General features: G+C 40.1%; 3 protein-coding genes across 13 annotated transcripts in view; all 3 read left to right on the top strand.

Moving 5' to 3' along the window:
• Nucleotides 1–25,175, top strand: part of CADPS2 (calcium dependent secretion activator 2) — a 548,265-nt gene that overhangs the window by 171,254 nt on the left and 351,836 nt on the right. The gene's annotated exons all lie outside the window — the stretch shown is intronic.
• On the top strand, nt 5,966–6,877 carry RNF148 (ring finger protein 148). Its single transcript, XM_061198693.1, has one exon. It carries the CDS (start codon nt 5,966–5,968, stop codon nt 6,875–6,877), a length of 912 nt encoding a protein of 303 aa, XP_061054676.1.
• Nucleotides 10,085–11,218, top strand: RNF133 (ring finger protein 133). The gene has a single exon (XM_061197992.1). The coding sequence runs from the start codon at nt 10,085–10,087 to the stop codon at nt 11,216–11,218; it is 1,134 nt and encodes a 377-aa protein (XP_061053975.1).

Below are 25,175 nucleotides of genomic sequence, written 5' to 3'. Positions count from 1 at the left end.
AAGTAGTTGCATTATTGCATGAGTAATATTACAGGTTAGAATTTGGAGGATAAGATGCTATCAATTTAATTAACCTTCATTGAGAACTTACAATGTGCTGGAAACTGAGTATTGAAAGAATGAGAATAAGATTTAGTCCCAGACCTGGAGATTAATAGAGTAGATCATTTTGTAGAGGGAACTATATCAGCTGCTGTATAAAAACTCACTGTATATAAGGGCAGTATTCTTTTATAAACTACTTTTTAAAAGGTCGGTATCTGTCACTGCTCAGGAGTCTAGATAGGCTAAGCAGCTGAGGTCTCAGCCGTACTGAGTCATGAATGTGTGGTCACCTCAGGATTATGGAGACATCTCTGCTCATCTTGGGTGCTTGCATATGTTTGCCCATCTGTAGGTTGACCTAGGGTAGCCTCAGCTGGGGCACCAGCGTCCTTCTCTGTCAGGCTGGCCTTATTTGTTGGAGGACGGTGGGGTCCCAAGAGTGAGGGGAGGAGTGCAAGGCCTCCTGAGGCTTAGGCTCGGAACTCGCACATCATCACGTCCGTGCCAGTCTGTTCACCAGCTTGAGTTATCAGGCCATCCGAATTCAAGGGGTATAGAGGTAAATCCCACCTCCTGATGGAAGGACCTGCTAAGTCACATTGCAGAGGGCATCACTGGGAGGGAAGTAATTGGGCCATTTTGTAATTAGTGTTCCTACCGTAGGGACAGAGTTTTGTAAAAGGAACAAAGCCTGTCTAAGGTCTTATATAGTGACTGCTGCAATAGGAGCACAAGAAACTATAAGCCCTTTGAATTGAAGAAGCATACATTTCAGGACTGATAACAATAGAAAATGAGGCTGGATTGAAGGAAAGAGGACCAGGTTGGAGAGGCTTATATTTGCATTTCTAGAAGCTTGGGTGTTACCCTTTGGATAGAGGGAGCCATCTAAGGTTTTAGGCAAACAGGAATGCCATTGTAAATTTCATTTTTTTCTGTAGGTTGCTCTGGCAACAATGAATTCAAGGTGAGCAAAACATTGATGGAAGATTAGATGCTGTTGCAAAACTCTAGATTGTGGAAAGATTATGAAGGCCAAACTAAAGCAGTGGAAAGTATTCAAGTGTGGTAAACCTGATCATGTTAATCATTCATTCAGACAAACTCCTTTAAGGCAGGTGCTGTGTTAGGTGTTTGAGAACCGTCAGTGAGAATTCCCCTTCTTTAATGTTGCAAAGGCTTCTTGGAGCTTTGGACTTCTGGAGCTCTTACACAAGTTACCCTTTCCTCATGCATCCCACTGTTAGGCGTGCAGATAAATAGAGAGGAATAGTAATCCTGGCTTACATAGCGAAGAAATCGTGGCTAGTGATATGGTGATTTAAAATGTCTGTCTTGGCTATTTTTTCTTTCTAGTATACTTAGTTACCAGAGATTTTAATGATATTGAAAGTTATTTTATTGGTTAATATAAAGAATAATGAATAGGAGTCTGAGTAAATTTTGTGACTTTTACACATCTGTACCTGCCTCTAGTATAGTATGTGACTGTGAAAGTAATTCAAAGATTCATATATTAGTTTTTTAATTTCCTGTATTTCATTTTAGCATATTCAGAACACTTTCCTGGGTGTTAAGTGGAAAAAAGTATATTTGTATGTGGAGAATAATTTTTTATTGCCTATGTCTGGGAGAATATGTGGGAGTAGAGACTAATTTACGGGAGAAATTTAGAAGAAATTTTTATAAGGATTTACCAATTTGCAATCGAAGATAATAACGTTTTAAAGTAAGTTTTGCCTTTAAAAATCTTTAGAAATAAAGATATCTCTTTCAGAGAATATTTATCATTAGCATTACTTGCTATTTTGTTGCTCTCAGTAAACTACTTAGAGTCAGTATTCTTTTCCTGTCAAATCCCATTATGATGCATTTAATTACTCACAGAAACCCTATACAGTTGTTTTCTCAAGATTAAATGCAAATCCAGTGTGTTTTGTGGATTCCTAGAGATCTCTAATAATATTATAGCCCTGGATACGGTGACTTGCGAGGTAATTTATTGAAGTCTCTTCAGTATTCCCTGCATTTAGAGATACAATTACAAAGCATTGCCCAGATAGTTTTTGGCTATTTTTCTTCTCAAAGTAGAGATTTCTGGACGTTTGAGCATTCTTAACAGAGGTTGATGAACAGCGGAGGGATAGAGAGCATCTGATTCCTCCCCCCACCCTCCAAGTTAATGAAAATGATAACCTTCTTGAATTTTAATTAGAACCTAGAAGTTAAGATATATATATATGCATGTACCTAATTGGTGTATAACTCTCTTCTTCTACCTAGATGATGACCCCTGAGAACAGGGCCGTGCTGTGTCCCTGGTAACACAGGCTCCGGCTCATATCAGTACCTTGTGTGTAGTGAATATTATGTGTTTGTTGTGGCTGATGGTTATTTAAGTATCATTCCTTTGGGTAAACCTCAGGAACTTTATTTACCCACTCACCTTCCAGTTCATACCTTTTCCCTTTGGGGGCAGGGCACTGATTACCTTCATGTTCCCTCCTGCCATGTGCTCAGTCAGGGAAGCGGTTTTCCATAGCAGGATAAATCGTGGTTAACCTTAGCTGATCATGATAATTCTACTCTGATTTCCAGGGGTTCCATTAAGCATGGGTCTCTAAAGCACTGCTAGCCAGAGAGACAATGAAGGAAGTCTAGTAGGTTTCTGGAAAAGAAAATTGCCTTGCTCTTATATAGAGAGATGGGAGAAGAAAAGTCTCTTTGTGCTTCTGAATGGGGTCTGCCTGGAACAGCAGTAGCCACCTTGGGGGATAATGAAATGAGCCTATATAAGAGAAAAATCAACATACTGTCCTTAAAGAGGCAGAGTGGCAAGGTGGAACAGTCAGGGGTTTTTGAATGTGATCAGCCAACCTTAGTATATTTCAGTCTCCTTTGGTTGAACCTGGCAGGTAGACTAATGAAAACCTCTTTAATACTTGGCTGTTAAAAAGATAGAAAGTCTATATATTGAATAAATGGTCTAAAAGTCACAGATTAGAGTAACATCAGTTATCCGTTTTCCACTCCTCCTCCCACCCCCACTGCCCACTTCCCTCCTTTCCTGTTCAGACATCCTGGCCCCAGCACAGAAGACTCTTGGATCTGGTGCTGATCAAATGGATGCAATTTTTAATCAGGCTTCATGGACTAATAGGCACTTGTGCTGGTGTCTACTGTTTCTATTTCAAAGAAAACAGGAAGCGGAGACTGGTTGAGGAATCCTTCTTGATGGATGTATTGCCAATTATAAACTTTGTGATAAGAGCTCAGGCCTCATTTCTCAGGGACAAGTGAGTTTTGGGATGGTTCCTCCCTCCCAAAGCTATTATCGACATTTTGGGTCAGAAAATTACTTATTGCACAGGGCTGTTCCGTGCATTATAGAATATTTATCAGTATCCCTTACCTCTACCCACTAGATGCCAGTAGTACTCCCCCATTGTGACGATCAAAAATGTCTCCAGAAATAGCCAGATATTTCTTGGGAGGCAAAAGTATCCCCCACTTGAGAACCACTACGTTAGAGATAAAGGATTGTTTTTTATAGGTGCGTTTGTCCTAAGACTCAGGCAAAAGAGAGGGGGGAAGTTCTAACTGCCATTGCCTTAACCGCTTCCTCGTATGGTGAGAAAATACAATGAATTACTAAGTTTTTCAAACTGGTCTTTTCAACCATATGAAGAACCTTTAGATTTGAGATGTTTTGAGCTAACATATAGTTACTGCTTAAACTCCTTCAACCTTGAAAATCAGCAAACTAAAAGAGCAAAGTTAGGATTTAAAAACTAATGTAATTCTATCTTCAAATGTTAAATAATCATATATTTAACAAACAGCCTCTGATATGATGATGATAACTGTCTTCGTGGTAAGGCTTCACTTTGCTAATAAATAAGCCAGGATTTCACACTCTGAACTTGGGAAAAGTCTACATGTAAAGACAGTTCAGATGTGAACTGAAATGTTGCCTGCATAAAATTCGGTGCATGGGGCAAGTTGATTGGTTCCAATTTTATTTTTAACAGCAAATGTTAACTAAAATATTACAGACCAGGGAGTACAGTAATTCCTTTTGTGAAAATGACAGAATTCTTAACATGCCTCTGATTTAAATGTTGCTGTCTATTTCACACACAAGCAAATGGAGGCTGTCTTTTCCTTCTGCATCCCCAGGGCTTTATAGTATACCTGGTACATGCATAGCATGTGCCCTGTGTATAGTAAATAATGTTTGAATGAGTGTTGCCAATTTGTTGACTCCTTGAGTGAAGTCAGGTGAAGATATAAAATAAATGCAAACAAGCATTAAAGCAACTTTAAAGCAGTAAATATTCTACAGTTTGCATCAACTAAGTAATGTAGTGACTTGTGATAGCTGCTGTGGTCATCCTTTGCTCTGCCCACTACTACCCTTCCGGTTACCACGTATGTTAATTCAACCTTTACAGTAACTTGATTTGTCTGTCTCTACATCCTTACTGCTATTTCAAGAGTCCCAGCCACTGTCTTCTTTTGCCTAAAAGAAGACACTCATCTCATCAATTTATTCTCCTCTTCCTCCAATCCATTTTCCACTTCAGGAAGCCAGAGTGCACTTTTAAAAAAGTGAACATTTTGAAACACTTAAGTCACCTCCCCAGGTGGAAACCCTTCAGTGTGTTTCTCTGGTCCTTGGGACATAATCCAAAATCCTTAGTCTGTGGTTCATGATCCTGAACCTCTGACTGCTGTTGGCCTTGCCTTCCCTCATCACCTTAACTTTTGCCTCTCTTGCTTTGCCAAACTCATGTTCCTTCAGTTCCTTTAACTTGCCATGTTCCTTGCTATCTTAGGGTCTTGAAACTGCCGATTCCTCTGCCCGGAATCTTCTCAGCTCATACTTTGCTTGGATAATGCTGATGTATCTTTCCAGCCTCAGACTGACTATCACTTTCTTAGAGAGCAATGCTCTGGGCCTCTGGCCTCTAATCAGAGTTTGGGTCCCCTTTACATTTGTTCTTTCTTTTGATACTCTGTTTTCCTTTCAGAGCTCTTATCACAACTTGCAGTTACACATTTGTGTTTTTGTTTAAAATCTGCCCTCACCAGATAATCTCCACAAAGTAGGTGTATGTGTCTTCTCCAATGTATGACCCATACTTAGTACTTGCCCAGCACATAGTATAGGTTCTTGGTAGTGATTTTAGTGAACAAAGTTGAATTCGCCTTGCAAGATGGCAATATATCAGACTAACAGTATAAGTTTATATTACATTACCCTCATGTTGAATCTTTAGGCCTGGGGTAAGCATTTAATCTTGGAAGAGAGAGGGAATGATTTGTTCCTGCTTCACATAGAATGGCATATTGGGTAGCACAGAACCATAACTGAGAACTGGTGACCGGACAGGGACATACACTCATACATGAATGATTTCTCCTTTGCCTTATAGATAGGAAAACAATGAGCAAAAAGTGTTTAGGCAGCTTTTCAGCCTATCCAGAAGTAGAAAAGAAACTCAAAGTATTTTAAAAAATTATTTATTTTTTGCTTTAGAGTTTATTCAGATTAGTACATATCATGAGTCATTGCTGCCTAGCTTTTTGGCCAATAGGATTTCAGTATGCACTGCACTAGTATAAACTCTTGGATTGGCTTAACTACCTCTGATGTCACAATTTCCCCATTAGGAAGTCACAATTTTCTTGAAATAACATTGTACTAATAACAAATCTTGTTATTCTGTTTCATTATGAGAAAGATAATCTACCAAAAATAAAAATGCTGGAAGGAGCAAGATATCTTTGATCCACGCAGACCTTTTCCATTTACGTGCTTTAATTATCTACTGCCAACACTTGAAGATAGCTTCTTTCTTTTACAACGTTGTTTTTTTTTTTCTTCATGTTTGTCAGTTAATAGGCAAATGGAGGAATGAGCCTACTTAGAATTACTCCTTCAATTCATAGTTCTGTTTCATCTCGACTGTTGAGGCTTAGCATCTTTCTACTACTTAGCCTTCCTGACTCAAAAGGAAAAGCCATTTGGACAGCCCACCTGAATATAACGTTTCAGGTGGGAAATCAGATTATATCAGAATTAGGAGAGAGTGGAGTGTTCGGGAATCATTCTCCTCTGGAAAGGGTGTCTGGTGTGGTGGTACTTCCTGAAGGATGGAATCAGAACGCTTGTAACCCTATGACCAATTTCAGCAGGCCTGAGCGAGCAGACTCTTGGCTGGCCCTCATTGAACGGGGAGGCTGTACTTTCACACACAAAATCAACGTGGCAGCAGAGAAGGGAGCAAATGGGGTGATCATCTATAACTATCCAGGTACGGGCAACAAAGTATTTCCCATGTCTCACCAGGGAACGGAAAATATGGTCGCAGTGATGATAGGCAACCTGAAAGGCATGGAACTTTTGCACTTGATTCAGAAAGGATTCTATGTGACGATCATCATTGAAGTGGGGAGAATGCACTTGCCCTGGCTGAGCCATTATGTCATGTCTCTGTTTACCTTTCTGGGTGCCACAGTGGCCTACCTGTTCCTGTACTGTGCCTGGAGACCTCGAGTGCCCAATTCTTCCACCAGGAGGCGAAGACAGATAAAGGCAGATGTGAAGAAAGCTATTGGGCAGCTTCAACTGCAAGTGCTCAAAGAAGGGGATAAGGAACTAGATCCAGATGAAAACAATTGTGTTGTTTGCTTTGACATATACAAGCCTCAAGATGTAGTACGTATTTTAACTTGCAAACATTTTTTCCATAAGGCATGCATCGACCCCTGGCTTTTAGCCCATAGGACATGCCCCATGTGCAAGTGTGACATTCTGAAAACTTAAGAAACCCGGAGAATCTCCTGAAGATGTAACTGAGTCTTACCAAAGATTACAGTTAAGATGAATTCTCTTTTAGCACTTTATGTAGAGAGAAAATTCAACTGCAGCTTGTCTATGCAAGTACTAAAGAGGGTGAAATTTGTGTGCTTTAAAAATAAAACTCCATATCGTGTGCATCTATTTGAACTTGCCGGTTTTCTAGTGTTTTGTTATACATTTTTGCCTTTATCTAAATAAGGACATTAGTATACATTAAAAGCAAATTAGTCTTGATTTTCAAATTACAATGATTGTGACATTGATGCCACAGAGAATTAGTCATAATATTTTAAAGTTTCTTTATACTAATTTTTATACTTTGCTTCCATATGTTTAATTTTTGATATCTAATAATACTTCTGTTCAGTAAACTTCATTATAGGTTTAGATCTTGATTTAATTTTCCGTGGTTAATTTTATTAATACCCAGAAAATCTGGTTGCCAAAGCTATTGACTGGGTAGGTAATGTGTTCCAAATAATTATTTTAGATGGTAGCACTTCTGGTTATGTATCTAAAAATATTTTAAATTACTATAGGCCTAATTTAGGGCAGCATTATAAAAAAAAAAACAACAAATCACCTTTGTTTGCCAGAGCCCTTTAAATCCTAGCATAGTGAATCGGCTATGATTGCAAATTTTCCTTCTAGAATTGACTCTAGTAAATGCTCCTCTTAAGATGGTGGTATGTCTCTATTTGGGACATTTTGATAATATAGACCTAGAGCAGAACTGCAGTTTTGTTCATTTGCCTTTCCAAATTGTATCTCTTGCCTTATTTTGCCTCTTCCTTTTTTCTGGTAGATAAACACCTGTATAACAATGAGAGGCCTGAAGATGTGGGTTTTGTTGTTTTGATGGAAATCTCTCTGGATAATATGCTAAAGCATTGATGTCCAACTCAAATGGCAATTTGTGAGTCAACATACTGTGTGCCTCACTGTCTTTTTCAAAGAGTGGGTGTGTGGAAATCAGATTAATGGTCTTTGGGAAAGAAAATCGACCACTGTGAGCCCGGAAGGTGTCACATCAATGTTCTTTTCTTTTAATGCCACTTTTTGTTGGGCCTTTAGGGACCATTTCTCCTTCCTCTTTTCTACTTCGAGCTGTCACGTTGTTGACTGATATTTCATAAGAATACACTAGCTCCCGTAGTCCTGGTGAGACCCAACCTAAAGTGTCTCTTAGTACCCTGTGCATAGAGGTCAGAGACATTTATGTCCAAGGTCAGAATCCTTGGCTTTGGTTTCCTAGCTGGTGAATAAGAACCACTGAGAGATACCCCTGAGAAAGTGTATGGCTGTGCCAGTGACTGCCCGTATTTGTTAGTTCACATGTCATTCTTTGGCTTTGAAGTCATATTGTGCCATTGGCCGAAGTGTAGCAAGCATATAGGCAGAACTGACAGTGTATGCGGGGTCTTCCACCAACGATGTTTGTTGATTTTGGCAAGCATTTTGTTAAAAGCATCTATGACCTTTAACCATCACTGCTGTCAGTGGTTAAATTTAAGTGAGGACCTTGAAGTTTTTCTTTTTAAAATCTATAGCTACGTTTTTGTTCAAAGTAAATTGTGCTAAACTAATATTGCTGTATTTAATCTTTTCCCCCTACACCCGTCCTCTTCTTCCCTCAAAATATTGTGAGATTACTAACAGATGTCAAGGTCTGCAGAGAAATGAGATTAGTCTTTTCTGTCTTTACTGCTGTCATCCCTACGTATAATCAATGTAAGAGTGAGGGTAGCGGGCTTCCCTGGTGGCGCAGTGGTTGAGAATCTGCCTGCCAATGCAGGGGACACGGGTTCGAGCCCGTGGGAAGATCTGGGAAGATCTGGTCTGGGAAGATCCCACATGCCACAGAGCAACTGGGCCCGTGAGCCACAATTACTGAGCCTGCGCTCCGCAACAAGAGAGGCCGCGATAGTGAAAGGCCCGTGCACCGTGATGAGTGGCCCCCGCTTGCCGCAACTAGAAAAAGCCCTCGCACAGAAATGAAGACCCAACACAGCCATAAATAAATAAATAAATAAATAAATAATTAAAAAAAAAAAAGAGTGAGGGTAGTGAGGCTGAAGTAGTTTAACGGGATGCCCTACTTTTTTTTTTTTTAATAGCTACTTTATTTATTTATTTATTTATTTTTAGTTGTGTTGGGTCTTCGTTTCGTGCGAGGGCTTTCTCTAGTTGCGGCGAGCGGGGGCCACTCTTCATCGCGGTGCGTGGGCCTCACTATCGCGGCCTCTCTTGTTGCGGAGCACAGGCTCCAGACGCGCGGGCTCAGTAGGTGTGGCTCACGGGCCCAGTTGCTCCGCGGCATGTGGGATCTTCCCAGACCAGGGTGCGAACCCGTGTCCCCTGCATTGGCAGGCAGATTCTCAACCACTGCGCCACCAGGGAAGCCCCCTACTTTTAAAAGTTAAATCAAAACCAAGCCTGTCCAACAAATTTCTGAGCAAGCTTTATTAAATAAATTCAGTTCAAATATTTACGTGATAGATAAAAAATTTGCACTGTGACCAAATGTGAGTTAAAAACAGTGTTACTTACCACTTTTATCCCATATCTGGTCATAGTGCTAATTTGTAATTATCATTCATGTTTTTAAAACTTGCCATTTTGATACAGATATTTACTTCACTGATTGTGAAGGAAAGTGTTAATCGTATGGCCTTTTTTGCATATGCTTTCAGGTTTTAAAATGCATGCATTATATAATTTTTAATATTCTTTAGCTTAACGTGATACCAGGTAACATTACATGTAGTAGCTCAAGGATTGAATCCATCCTGTAACAACACTGAGATTACCCATAACAACATTTGAAACAGTCAAGCCAATAAATGTACAGCATGCTCTAAGCTCTTACCTAATTGGCCGTGTTGCCTTTTATGTCATAATCATGCCACCCAACAGTAAGCAGTATGTAGAGTTGCAGTAGTGAGACTGGGATTCTTTTTTTTTTCAATCTAAAGTTTTTCTCTTTCTCTCAAAAAAACATCTGAAACTCATAAGACATCTTTAAGAATTTCTTACAAAAACATGCTGGAAGACAGTGGAACTTGTTTTCACCCAGAAGATTTTTTTCATTTTAATATTTTCTGTTGATTGTCAGCAGATGTGGAAGCCACATCTTTTTGTTGGGTTAGTCCTTCAGTCACTAAGAGAGAGATGCATCTACTCAAGATTGGCACTCGGAGAAACAACACTGCCTCTTCCTGGCTCATGAAATTCAGTTTCCTTTGGCTGCTTAGCCAGCACTGTTGCAGAGCCAGCGCTGTTTGGACTGCTTACATGAACATATCATTTCACGTTGGGAATCGCATGTTGTCAGAGTTGGGGGAGACTGGAGTGTTTGGAAGAAGCTCTGCTCTGAAGAGAGTGGCGGGAGTTATCGTGCCTCCAGAGGGAAAAATGCAAAATGCATGTAACCCCAGTACCAGTTTCAGCAGATCGAAGAACTCGGAGACATGGCTTGCACTTGTTGAACGGGGAGGCTGTACCTTCACGCAGAAGATCAAGGTGGCTGTGGAGAAGGGAGCCAGTGGAGTGATCATCTATAACTTACCAGGAACTGGCAATCAGGTTTTTCCCATGTCTCATCAGGCGTTTGAAGACATCGTTGTGGTGATGATTGGTAACTTGAAAGGCATGGAGATTTTGCATTTAATTCAGAAGGGAGTTCACGTTACAGTCATGATTGAGGTGGGAAGAAAACACATCATCTGGATGAATCACTATTTTGTCTCTTTTGTGATCGTCACAACTGCTACACTAGCGTATTTCATCTTTTATCATATTAGAAGACTTTGGGTAGCAAGGATTCAGAACAGGAGATGGCAGCGGTTAACAACTGATCTCCAGAAAGCATGTGGCCAGCTTCAACTTCGGGTACTTAAAGAGGGGGACACGGAAGTATGTCCAAATGGAGATAGCTGTGTAGTTTGCTTTGAACTCTATAAGCCTAATGATACAGTTCGTATTCTGACTTGTAAACATTTTTTCCACCAGAACTGCATTGACCCCTGGATTCTAGCCCATGGGACATGCCCCATGTGCAAATGTGACATTCTTAAAGCTTTGGGGATTCAGGTGGATGTTGAAGATGGACCAGAATCTTTGCAAGTTCTAATGTTGAATGAATTGCCTGGTACCCTATCACCTCGTGAAGAGGGCACAAATAATGAACTTCCTCCTGCAGGAAGGTCAAATAAAGTGACCCACGTGGAGGAGGAGAAACACCCTACTTCTCAGAACGATGGCCCGTCTAATTCAGTAGCAGCAGACGTTCATCCTCCACCTTGACAGCGTGACCTTTGAGGAAGTGGATTAAACCTGTCTGTGAAATCAGGTCCTAAGTACTAACAAGCAGTTTGTCTGAAGTGTGGTTTTTGTGTCTTTTTTTTTTTGTTACTTCGGTAGTTTTCTACATTCTTTGTCAAGTCTCGGAGACAGAAAAAAAGTACTAGCAGGATTATTTTTTCCCATTTTTCACCTTTGCTAAATGTAACTTTTTGTCAGTGTGTGTTACTCCTGTGAGTATATATGTTTATTTCTGTATGCACATGAATGTTAAACCAAGGGCCAACTTTGCTTTTTATTTTTTTGGCCGCAACGTGCAGCTTATGGAATCTTAGTTCCCCGACCAGGGATCGAACCCAGGCCCCCGCAGTGAAAGTGCCAGGTCTTAATCTCTGGACCATCAGGGAATTCCCAACCAAGGACAAACTTTATTCCCTAAATTTTTTTGTGTATATATATATATATATATATATATATATAGGGCTTTATTTTGGTAAGAAAATTGTTAACATATTTACACATTCCTTATATTACAGAAACTATCAATGAAGTTTGAAAAACATTACCTTTTATATACTAGGAAGAATAAAATTTATCTTCTGATATTTATAGTACAGTATACTAATTTTGAAGTCATTGTGCTGTGTTTTCTTCATTCTTGGCATGAAAATTTTGCTGTATAGAATTTTAGTGTTTTGACAAATAGTTCTGTTCAGCCATTAGTACATCTTATGTGATCTGCGTATATATAATGATAGAAATTTTAAAGGTAAAATACTAGCACTCCTTAAGTGAATAGGAGATATTTCAGTGCCCAGTATTGCTTATCATAATTGTTACATGTTCATAATGTATAGAAAGACTTAAATGAAGAATTCCTATATTTAGTAATAGTGTATTTATTTCCCATGTGTCCCACCCTACTCCCTAGTTTATTTTTTGCAATTAAATAAGACACTTTAACTATGTCATAATATTTTGTAGATAAGTACCACAATGTAGAAGTTATTATGACATATTGGGATTGTTTTGTTCACTGTATTCCCAGGATGTAGCACAGTGCCAGACCCTCAAATATTTGAGTAAATGAATAATTATTATCTTTTAAATAACGTAACTATTATGTGTTAATCTGAAAAACTGGACAGTTTTATCCCAGTCATACAAAATAATGGGAACATAATCCTGAAAATTTTCATCCCAAATCGCTTTGAAAAAACAGAAAATTACAATTTTTAGCCCAGAATTCAGTATTACAATTTGGCATGTGTAATTTTAACAATGGGCTTTGAACTCTCCAGGGCTGCCACAGGGATTTGATTTCTTGTGCAACCCTAGAGAGAGCTTTATTAAGAGGAGTTTCGTGAGTTGCTCAGTGCTAACAATACTGGAATCCAGAGACTGGCAGGAGGGCAGTAGTTGATTCTAACTGCAATGCCAAAGAAGACGATTTAAAGGAGGAAGGACATTCCTTGAAGGCCAGGGAGAACTGAGACACAGCACCAACTAGGCAGATGGCCAGATGGGGGTGATGCCTTGCTTGGTACATACAGGCTTTTTTTTTATACCCAACCATGGAGAGGTGTTTTGATGAAATGAATCCCAAGAGCTGCTCTTTGAAGGACTTGCATAGCACCAAGACTGCTGAAGGATTTAGCAGGAACACTGTTTCACGTGTCTTTCTGAGTTTATCTTCAGAGTAGAGTCCTTTCCTGAAGGTCCACAGATCACACTGAAGAGACAGGACCCTGAGGACCCCATGGGAGCCACATCTGGTAGGATTCCTAAGCCAGAATAAGCTGTCATTCTCAGACTGGCCACTGTTGGCATCTCTGCCACGAGGGGCTGGCAGCTTATAGGGGTGGCTAGACTGACTTTCTCTGGTTACCTGCTGGAATCACTGGAGCAGTGGAAATGAATGCATCTGGTAATGCTGGCAGTCCCCAAGCCCAGGGTTCTCAGGTTATTATAGTTCTGTGTACTTTCAGCAAATTCATGTGGGGTACGTGTTCCGAGATAGACCTAACACTTGAGGAATTTGTTATTTGCTCTTCACACTGACGCCAACATTGTTCTTTCCATCCTTCCTCTGCACTCTCGTTGCTTTCTCCTTTCTTTTCTTTCCCTCCTTTTCCTCCATTTTTTCATCATTGTCAATCTTAGACCTGACTTACCCTCATGTGTAGGAAATTCGCATGTAAAGTCTCTTGTTAATGTGAACATCAAACGTTTAACACAGTGTGCTTGTGGTCTTGATTTGAGAATTTTCAACAGATGTTCTTTAAAGGATAGTTAGAATCTGTGTTTGAAATGGGGAAGGAAAGGTCACATCAGTGAACTTGGGAACTGTCATTGCTGGGTGCCTACCAAGTAGCAGGCAGTGGACTAAATTCTTTCCATAGCTGTTTCTTATGTCAGAACAAGACAGCAGTTTTAATCCTTGTCTTTAGAATGCTGTAAACAGATCAGTAAACCACTTTCACTCTGGGTTTAATAACTAGAACCTGGAAATAGCACTGCTATGTCAAATGTTAGGTATTATTCATTATAATAGATTTTTACCTATTTTGTGGTCTGCACCATTTTCTCTTGTACCTAGTGATGCAAATGTATTTTGCCATAATGGCGTGGGGCTATAATATGAATTATTTTGCCCCCAATACCAGTGTCATAATGGACTTCCTTTGCGTTTCTCCTTTGTTTATATTTTTGCATTTCTCTGGTAATTGATTTCCCCTGCTCACCTCGCTAGGTAGGGGTTTGATACTCCTTATAAGAACTAAACTTTTTTCCTTATAACTGGGATAAATTGGATTTATTATCTACTGAAGTGAAAATGATTCTAAAGCACTTGACCACTGATTGGGCGATGCCGTGGGTGAATTTACCTATATAGTTCCTCGTATTATATGACACTACACTGATTGTATCCCTGTCTCTTGCTATAGAATTGTTATAACGCAGTTGTCCTGTAGAGATGTTGGTCAGCCATAATATTTACAATAATGTATTTCAAAGGATTTAGTGAGCCAGGATCTGGCATTTCTGATGGTATTTAAGCTTAGTATATACAGTTAAAGTGTTTTCTCCTTCTGCAAAACTCACTGGTTTTTGGAGCAGCATGCAGGAATCAAGTGGGAGAAAGGATCAGAATTTGAAGATGCATTGAAGTTCAGAGGAAGCCTTCACACGTTGATGCTGCGAAGGAGTCCATTTAATGGCAACTCCGTGTTCCCGCTCCATCATTTACTGGGAGCCCTGGGTTTGTTTTTTTTTTTTTTTTTAGAATTTATTTGGTTTTGTACTTCATTTTAAAAAATGTTTAGTGCTTAGTAATGAAAAATAAGGATTATGGGTTATGACAATTACTGATACAGAAATATCTTAAGATACATACCTGGTTTTCTAAACTGTAAGAACTGTTTTTGGGGGGGTTGGGTAATGTACTTTAAGTTAGAGAGATGATCTGGTCCCTGGGCACAGGTGTTAGAGTTATTCCACCACAATTTCTCCAAAAAACATCCCTTTTTTAAATAGCTACACCACAGTTTATAACACCTCCCTCTGCAACTATGCTGTCATCTTTGTCAAACCTCCAAGATATGTGTTCTTTGACTTCAGCTGCTGATAGGAATTTTCCTCGTCACTGTTGATAAGCAGGGTAACCCTGATTTGGAAACTTCCCTACATCTGTAGCATTCGTTGCTGCCACAGAAGTTCTGTCATCTTTGAAAACCTCCCAACTTACAGCGCCTCTTTCAGAATTCCTTCTCTGAATTCACTTGACCTCATTTCCACCACTTGCACTTGGTTCTCATTCCAAGCCTAGTTTCCCTTAACCATCCTTTCCAAGCCCATCTCATCTTCTCCAACTTCAGCCTACAGCCAGCTGTAAGCCATTTTAGTCCTCCTCTATCTATGAAGTGCTACTGAATTCCTTGACTTCAAGACTTTTTTTCTGCAGTACCATTTGCCTACCCTGAGTCATCTCTACTGTTTTCTACCAGATCTTTACTTCTATTTAAGAATCCTTTATTAATCTCAACTCTTTTTTATATTCCCCATAGAGCAGTACTTCTCAGCATTGGCTGCATGTCAGAGTCTACCTGAAGGGCTTTGAAAATGCTCAGTGCCCTTGCTGCACCCAAGACCTCTGGGGTGGGGCCCAGGTACCTGGTACCCAGGTGTTTCCAATGTGCAGACCAGATTGAGAACCACTGCCATAGGGCTCTTCCAAAGAGTCTTTACATTATTCAAGTTCTAGTTTTATCCTCTGATTCCTTCAGATTTACTTGTTTTCACTTTCCTGAAAAATATAGGTAAAAATCTAAATATCAAGTTATAAAGGGTTACATTTCATGGAGAGGAATTGTTAAAGGCTTCTGGGAGTATGAAGGAGTGGATTTCAACTGGAAAAGCAAGGAACACTTAAATAAGAAAATAACATTTGAAATGGAACTACTGGGTTGGGACGAAGGGCATTCTCATGGAGGGAACAGTGAATAACAGTGTTTTTTAAAGAAGTTTTGAGTGTCATGTAGGATTTTGGTTTAGGAAAATGAAGACCGGGAATTTTGCAGGTAGTTGCAATAATCCAGGAGTTGATAAGATGAAAATATGAATGGAAACAGTGACAGGTGAATTGGGTGAGATGAATAGAAGGTGGGTCATGTCCAGGATAATGTTCTTTGATCTCATTTTCTGATAGGAATTTTCTACTTCATTTCTTACTGACCACAGTCACAGTGGTTTCAAAACTTGCCTATACCTGTAGCTTTCATCTTCAGTTTAGCAACACATAGTGGATACAGAAGAGAAGGGTATGGGTCAGAAGGAGTTGAGAAAAAGAGTCAAGGATGACTCCTTGGTTTCTGACCTGGGCCAGTAGGAGGTGATGATGTCATTCATTGAGGTAGAAAATACAGTTAGATGAAGCAAGTTTAGGGTGGAAGGGGAGTTCAAATTTTTAGTATGCCGAATTTGAGGAACCCAAAGAACTTTAGGTGCTGTTCATTACACAGCTGAAAGTATAGGTCTGTGCTAATTAAATGAGGTACTTGGAACAATATAGCAAAAGGCAGTACTTAGTTGTTGTAATTTATTAACAAGACAATTCACATTAATTGTAATTTACTATTATGTGAAATTTAATGTTACTATTTTGGACCCGTATCTCCAATTACAAAGTTGTATGGCTTTTTCTCTCAAATGTGTAGCAGCCTGAGTGAGGCTGATGACTGTGAAAGTGGCGATGAGGTAGTTGTGAAAATAACAGCTACAGTATACCAGGGTACCGTTACATGCACTTAACAGGTAGAAAGCCACTTAATCCTAACAGTAACTCTGAGGTAGATGTTATTAGTACCCCCATTCTTTAGATGAGGAAACTGAGACCCATCCAGGCTAAGTAACTTGCCCAAAGTTAAACAGCCAGTATGTGGCAAAGCCTGTATCTGAACTTGGTCTGGTTCCACAGCTCCTGGTCTTAACCACTAGACTACAGGTAGCTTGAAAAGCTACTTTTTAAGTAAAGGAGAAAGTGTTTAGGTAAGTCTAGTGTTGAGGACTTCAAGGATGGGGCCTTGGAAGAAAAATCCCAGCTAGAGGTGTTGAAAGTGCTAGCAGCAGGGTGGTTAAAGTGATAACTCGTGAGATCTCAAAATAAATAATTAGGAAAGAGGAGTGTAGGCAGGTGAGGGTGTGGGTAGGGTATGTCTGACTGAGTGAAGAAGGACAATTAGGCTCTAGGAAAGGATACTTCCATTTAGGAGGTACTGATTCTGGAATTGGTAGTTCTCTTGTGTAAAAACTTTAGTCAGAGGGGTTTTATAGAGCCTTCCTTTCCTCTGAAGTTGGAAAGGGGCAAAAAGTAATTTTTATAATTCTCTTAATAATGTCAGTTTGTTTTAAAAGTTCAGGCCTAGGAAGCACAGTTGCCTATTGAAAAGAACACCAAGCTTTTACATCAGATGGCCTGCGCATTCATGTCCTTGCCCCAGGGCAGAGCATCTCGGAACAGTGGTCCTCAGACCGGCAGCGTCAGCATCACCTGGACTTGTTGGAACTGCAGACCTGTGGAGTCAGGAACTCTGGAGGACCCAAAAGTCTGTTTTAACAAGTCTTCTAGCTGATTCTGCTGGACCTTCCAGTTTAAGAACCTCTTCTGTCGCAGAGGGTCAGTTCACTTTCACAGAAGGATGCATCATACAGTTGTAATCAGAAATAGCGTAAATGAAAATAATTGTGAATTTTAAAGCATGACACAAATAATAGTTGCTGTTAAGTTTTCTAGAGACACATTTAGGCATATTTCAGGTATCCAGCTGCTCTGATTTATGCATGGCTTGTGCATTAATGCTTGCTCCTTTTCTCTCCCAGTTCTGGTTTCTCTGCCACCACTACCACATTGCCAAGGGAGTTGTGAGGAAATGAATAGATTTTAGATGGTTTATGAATTTCAAAGTAGAAAGATAGAAAAAAACCCGAGAAGCAGAAACAGCTTAGGGCAATCCATGCACTGGACTGAGTAGTCCGCACTGGAAAAGGATAGTGTTTAATACCACCTGTTCACTAAAGGTCTGAAAATAACATACTGAAACAGTGGGCTGTAGATGAAATTCAAAAAAGAATCATGTAAATTCCTCGGTTTGGATCCATAAAACCAGCTTCACAAATACTGGAGGGAGACTCAGTTTAGTATCTTTAACATTGTAGCTGAAAGTAAGTGCAAGAGGGGCACCATTGGGCATCTAAGCAGACCATCGTAAGGTGTGTGGCCTTTCCTACTGCATTAATAGCAACGTTGCTTCTGTAACTAGAATTGCTGTCCTTTTCTTCACATTAATGGTGAGATTTTACTTATGTGGCAAATTCACTGATGAATCATTTCATGCATTCATTCATTAAATATTGGTTTGCCCTGGAAATACAGGGGTGAATAAACCCAGTGCCCTCATGGAGCTTACTTTCTACTTTCTAGTGGAAAGAAATTATAAAAGAAATAAATTTAATTTATTGAATAGTTATAAGTGCTGTGTATAAAAACAAAACAGGATGGGAACTTGTCAGAGGCAGAGTTGCAGTTTTAAATAGAGAAGGCTTTGTCAAGAAGGTGAACAACTGGACAAAGGCCTGAAAGGAGCCAGGGCCCCTGTGCTAGAACACAGAGAAAAACTGGGGCATGTGCCAGGAGAGCCCTCACGTTGGTGAGGGGGCCCTGTCATCTGAGGAGTGTTTAACCTGGAAGGTTGAAGACAGTGTTAGCTGACTTGAACACCTGAAGAATGGCCTGGGGAGAATTTAGATTGTCTCTTCTCTTACAGGGGTTACAAGTAGGTAAGAGTGACAGCTACAGGGAGAGTGTTGCCCCCTGGAAACAAAGAACTTTCAGGTAGTGGGTCCTGCCCATAGACAGGCCATTGCCTCCGAGAGCCGAGAGTTTCTCTTCCCTAGAGGATTTTGGTGGTTTGGATGTTGTTTTGATGGTGGTGGCAGCGGCGGTGGTGAGGGAATTCAAGCTCTGGAAGGGTGACTGGATTTATACCTTTGAAGTCTTGCACAATCCTGAAAATCACATGTTGAGATTAAAATCATTGTTATTCCACCCATAGTTGCCATCTGGTGGAAAAACAAATAACTGCAAGGTATCGTTCAACAGATATTTAGCGAGAGTCATTATATGCCAGGGAAATGTAGTTCAAAAGGTTTGGGGTTCATTTTTCTTTGACTTAACAGAATGTTTGCTTTTAAGATTGATTTACTTTCCAAAAATTCTTTTTTCATTTTGGAACTTTGTCTGCTTGTAGGCTCTTGGCTTATCAGGAGCAAATCACTCGCAATCCTCAAGATTCATGTTTTATAAACCTTCCATCTCTGAAAGGACAGTAGCTCATTCTCTGGTATGCTGATAGTGTTGTGGAAAATATAATTTGGTTTTTAGAAATATCTTCTCCCAATTTCTGTGTCAACGTTAGGACATCATCCATCTTCTCAAAAAAAAAAAAAAAAAAAAGTTTGAGATGATGTATCTGCAGCAAAGGACCTGTATTATTTTCGATCCATTGTGGATTATTTTGTAAAAACACAAGATCATGCATTTCACTCATTCTGAAATGTATAATGAAAATAATTTGGACTGATGGAGGGGACGGATAGTTATGTGAAAGAAAAACTTGAGTAAAATGTTATTTGTGGAATCTAGGTTGAAGGTAAATGTCGGAACAAAAGAGATTGTTTGCTGTGGGTTTTAACTTAATGATTTCTTCACATTTGATAAAGGAATAGGATCAGTTAAGTCAGTGATTTTCAAACCACTACAAACTTTTTTCAGCTTTTCTGTATGTTTGGACATTTTCATAACAAAATGTTGGTATAAAATCATGTATTGGGATGTCATGGCAATGTCACGTCACTGCAAGTTTCTACAGACATACTCTCTGTACTTGTCGGGGGACAGGTAACAATCGTGGCATTGGTCCACGGATCACACTTCGCATAACTGATTAAAAGCTTATTTTACTGTATTATTTCATATAATACTCAAAAAACTGTTTGAAAAAAGGGATATAATTCCTATTCCACCAGTGGCGAAACTGACCGAGAACAGTTGAGTCTCTCAGCTTGTGCCACACCTTGAACACTCAGGTCTGATTTCCTTCCAGGTTTTGGTACATTGTTTCCTCCTCGAGAGGAGAGCAGTGCAGCAGACGTGAGGGTGAGGTGAACAGCATTACGCAACCGGGGTTGGAATATTGTAAAGGTGGCAACAGCCCATTTTCTTCTATGCAATAAAGATAAATGATTTTAGGGATTTACTGAACATTAGATAGTATAAGACTGTAAATGTAATATACATTTAAAAAATTTACTTTCTATATCATTATAATGAGGGCAAACCGCCCCCCCCAAAACAAACAAACAAACAAACAAAAAACCTCTTCATAGAATAGGCAGAACAAAGCAGCCCAAGCCAGGAACTTTCAGAGTTTTCTAAAATTTTCTATAATACTATGAAACATCGAATGAAATAGGGGAAGGGTGAGGGGGGATGGATTAGGAGGGGGTGCTGCCTTCTTTCACTTTATGTATGCATATAGAAATTGACTTCACAAATTTACATTTATCATGCTCCCTTTTCCACCGTGAACATGATCTTTTATTCCCGTTAAGACTTTCAGTCTGTGCAGATTGGAAGCCCAGCTAGTGCTCAGTGATCGTGCTTCTCTGTTTATATTTGTGCTCGGAGTGAGTGGTTTGGTAAATTCTTCACTTTCTGGCTCTGTAGTTACAGGGTTAAGGAGAATTTGCCATCGGCTTAGGGAGATTTAAGCTAATCACTGAGTTGGAAGATATCTATAAAGGAAGACTAAAGGATCTGCTATTAGCTAATATTAGAAGAAAAAAGCTTTATTAAGACCTTGTGATATTGATGATGGGAAGAGCATGTGTATTTTTTTTCCCAAAAAAATAGTTTCATACTTCTCAAATCACATTTATGTCCGTTTGGATATAAACTCGCCTCAATTCCTACCCGCAGACAATGCGAGAAGCCTTTGGTAGTTTAGGGGGTTTAGATTTGCTTTAAGGGCTTTAGAGTTGATATAAGGGATTTAGATAAGTTATAAGGCAGGGTCTTTTGTGAGCAACTGCTTCCTAGTTTACAGATAAAGGTCTAGACATATCACTTACCTATATATTTTTTTAAAAGATTGCTATCAGTTTTAAGGTATGATTTCTTAACATTTGAAAAGGGAATGGGATTGGTTAAATCAGTGGTTTCTAAACCTTGGGAATTCATGGATAAAAAACACCAATGTCAAATATAGCCTCTTATTTTTTTGCCAAGAAAGATCATTAACCACTACAACAACAAAACTAACCCACAATCTATTGTTAGTAACATTGTATTGCATAGAAGTGACTTGTACATACGATTTCTACTGTTAAAATATGGAGGAAGTTTAGCTTTATTAGAATTACTTTGTAATCTTTATGTTCATTTCTTTACATTGAATCAGTGAAAACCTCATTCCACACTGGTCAAAACTCCCCCCCTTTCGGATTTAATAACTTTCCAAAATCCATTACGACTATTAAGGACCTCATTATTTTCTGTAAAATTTGAATATCGAATGATACCAGACCCTGCAGAGGCTTTAAAGGTGCAGTTCATGGTCTAAGCAGGGGAGAGATACAGTGATGCTGTACAGAATTTGCTTGCTTGAGGACAGGTATATTTCATACCTTCAGAGAGGACGGGAAGTGCTAAGAAGGCACAGGATGAAGACCTGGCATAAGCTGGGGAAAGCGTCACAAAGGAGGAGAGGATAACAGGAGAACATTCTACCTCCTCGTTCTCTTCATTCTATCGGCTCCTTGCTCTATCCCTCTCAGTTTAATGAGCCATAAGTTGATCAATCACCACACTTGATTGCATGGTCTGGGCTTAGATTTTCACTCCTCTATAATCTGGCTGTGTGACCTCGGACAAGTGTCTTTACCTCTCTATGCTTTTGTTTCTTACCTTTAAAACAGATACTAGCACCTACCTTATGTGTTTGAGGGTTAATATATATAAAGCCCCTAGAGTAAATTTTAGCTGTTTTCAAAATGCAGTCTTGATCATATGACTCCCTGACTAATATTTGGATGGCATTCCCTGCTCTGGGGATAAAGACCAGATAGCTTTCCAAGGCTTATAAAGCCTGTCCCTTCTCTCCAATCTCTTCTCATACCACTGTAACCTCATTCCCTTCACTGAAGCCCGCTGAGACCAGCTGTGTCCCACCCTACCCCATGGTCCCTTGATCTCCCCTCATTTCCCAACTGATTCCTCTTGGTCTTCATACCTCCATTCACCTCCTCAGGGAAGCCTCTGTGACCTCCTCAAATAGATTCAAAGTCTTGCTACAGACTCTTAACGGTGCCAGAAATGCTCAGTAGTATACATCAAGCTGCAGTCATTTTAGTTCGTGTAGTTTGTTTCTTCCACTATAAGTTCTGTGAAGGCAGCAAACCCATGTCATTTTGCTCACCAGTAAATCCCCAGCACTGAGCATATTGCCCAGCAGGGAGTATGTTTTGATAAATATTTATGGAACAAGTGGATGAGGTATGGTAAGGGGGAGGAAGCTTGTAGAGAAGGTCAAAGGCTAAACAAGCGGTTCCCTTTATTGGAAGAGAAAATATGTTCTCAGGAACAGTGGAAGAGAAGGCTGGAAAGGTAGGTTGAGGGAGACTTGGATGGGTGAAGAGACTGGCACAACAGGGTGCCAACAGGGAATAATCCATTGACTGGCTTTAGGCATGAGAAGTGACCAGTAGGAAATACTGGTATTTATGCTGGAAAACTGGGAATTATTTGATATCTAGTAAAATCAAACTCATCATTGTTACAAAAAAATTGATCATGAATTGATAACACCTGAAAAATAGTTTAAGAAACTGTTTCTCCATGGGCTGCATAGATTATTAGAATTATTAGACAATATTTTATTTGTCATTATTAAGGAGAAAATGGCACCTCTTTGAAGTGGGGCTCTTGTACTTTCTCAGCGTTTTCCTGGCTGAACACACGTTGGCAGCCTTCCCAGGAACCATCTCATAGATGACCACAATGATTTGGCAAGCAGATAATGTTTTTCTCATCGTTATACAATCCTTTTGAGTCAAAGAAGCAATGCATGTTTCAGATCAAAAGCAATATGTGAACAATAAGTACTTTTGTAGAAAAGTGTATTTGAGGTTTTATTTGGACAGCTGAGCAGACATACCCTTTGCAGACACAGCTGCTTGTTGCAGTCACCACATTTCAATTTTGTTATTAGTTCACCATGACTTTAAGATATTCTATAACTTCTTTGGTCTCTAAGCTGAGCAGGTGAATGGGAAGGGTGGCAGTTGGTGGTTCTCAGAGGGCCCACGTACAAGTTAAAACCCAGTAAAATGTGGAGAAAGGTAGCATATGTGGTATATTATTTTTCTGATGTCTGGATTGGAACACCCCACCCTCACCCTGCCACGCCAGTTGTGTATTCAGTTGGTTGTATATTCAGTGGCCTTTTCACAGGGAGGTCACTGATTGGTAATTCCACATGTGTTGGCCAGCACCCAGCAAAATATATGGTGTGCAGGGGTGAACCCTTGGTAGGAGTGGCGTATAGTGGGGTGGAAGAGTGGGTAAGAAGAATAAAGAAATGTTGCTTTTGGATTCCAGAGGCAGGGATTCAGTCTCTGTTCTCCCAATAGCTTTGTGATCTTGGGCTGGTCACTTCTCAGCCTGACCACTTCATCTGTAAAAGAGAATGATAATGGAGAAAGGGACAAGGTGATGATGAGGATGAAAGGAGATAATATATGAAGAGCTCTAGGGAGACAGAATATCTGCTCATTGGTGGATGTGTGGATACAGTAAGTTCCCGTGGCCACTTCTGCACCAGGATGGCCCCCTGTTATGTGTTCTCCGGACAGAAGTTCATTGAGGATCCTGGGGCCTAGAGCAGAAAGCTGGCGTATGTGCACGCTCGGTTTGGAGAGCAGCATCTAGGACTAGCCTTTGCACGTGGTCACACTTTACCTGCCTTTAACTTGATGACTGTTCTTATGAAAGGACACAGGATTAAGACAGTTGATATCTAATGAGACTAAATCCATCATTGTTACAGTTTCATAACTGATAACATCTGAAAAATTAAAAACTCATTTCTGCAAGAACAGCACAGATGGAGAATTAGACAATATTATGTTTTTAGACAATAAACATCTTATTTTTCTCACAAAACTAGTTCTCTGTGGCATCACTCATTGTGCCTCCTTCCCTCTGAGATATCTTTCCCTCTCCCGTTCATATGGACAAGGTTCATGTCCTATACTTTCTTCTGTAAGCATGTAACTGAAACTCAGTAAACCATACTGGTTAATTGTTTAAATTGTGCAGTTGCATGGAGGGGGAGATACAGTGGTGAATGAAACAGTCTTTGGCTTCATGGAGCTTACTGTCTAGTGAGTAAAAAGTAAGACGGTTGGGGCTTCCCTGGTGGCACAGTGGTTGAGAATCTGCCTGCCAATGCAGGGGACACGGGTTCGAGCCCTGGTCTGGGAAGATCCCACATGCCGCGGAGCAGCTAGGCCCGTGAGCCACAACTACTGAGCCTGCGCGTCTGGAGCCTGTGCTCCGCAACAAGAGAGGCCGCGACAGTGAGAGGCCCGTGCACCGCAATGAAGAGTGGCCCCCACTTGCCGCAACTAGAGAAAGCCCTCGCACAGAAACGAAGACCCAACACAGCCAAAAATAAATATAAATAAATAAATTAATTTAAAAAAAAAGTAAGACGGTAATAGAATTTGCAGTTAAGTATTACAGTTACAAAGTGACTTTAAAGGAAAAAGAAAGGGTGCTAGGATTGCATACAAACAACATAGGATATGGCTGATTCAAGGTGATTCGGGGAATCACTGAGGGTCAACTGAGCAGGGATCTGAATAGTTTCTAGGAGGTAAGTTGGTGGTGGTGAGATGGACAGTGTGAAATTTTTGAAGGAAGGATGGTGGAGGGCGGGGCATGGAGATTGAGTGAGAGAGAGATTTGTGATGAAGCCGGAGTGATAGGTAGTTTGGAGCCAGTTGAAGTGTAGGGCCTCAGAGGCCTTGCTGATGACTTTTGGTGGAAAGTCAGCAAAGAATTTTTAAGCTGGAGAAGAATTTAAACGGCCAGATTTAAAAAAAAAAAAAAAAAAAAAAAGATTAACGATACCAGTGAAGAGGATAAGTTGGGGAAAGTGAGAGTAGAGTGGCTATCAGGAAAATTTCTAAGGCAGGAAGACCACTTGAGAGGCTGTTGTTCTTAGCCAGTTGAGTCACAGTGAGGGGCAGGAGCAGCTTCCATGGGGTGTGAAGAAGTGAGGAAGGATTTCAGAGGAATTCCAGGGTGAGCAGGATCAGCTTAGTGACAAGGTTTAGTGAC

This window comes from Eubalaena glacialis, chromosome 8 (assembly GCF_028564815.1).
Source record: "Eubalaena glacialis isolate mEubGla1 chromosome 8, mEubGla1.1.hap2.+ XY, whole genome shotgun sequence".
Taxonomy (NCBI): domain Eukaryota; kingdom Metazoa; phylum Chordata; class Mammalia; order Artiodactyla; family Balaenidae; genus Eubalaena; species Eubalaena glacialis.
This window is presented reverse-complemented; position numbering and strand designations above follow the sequence as displayed.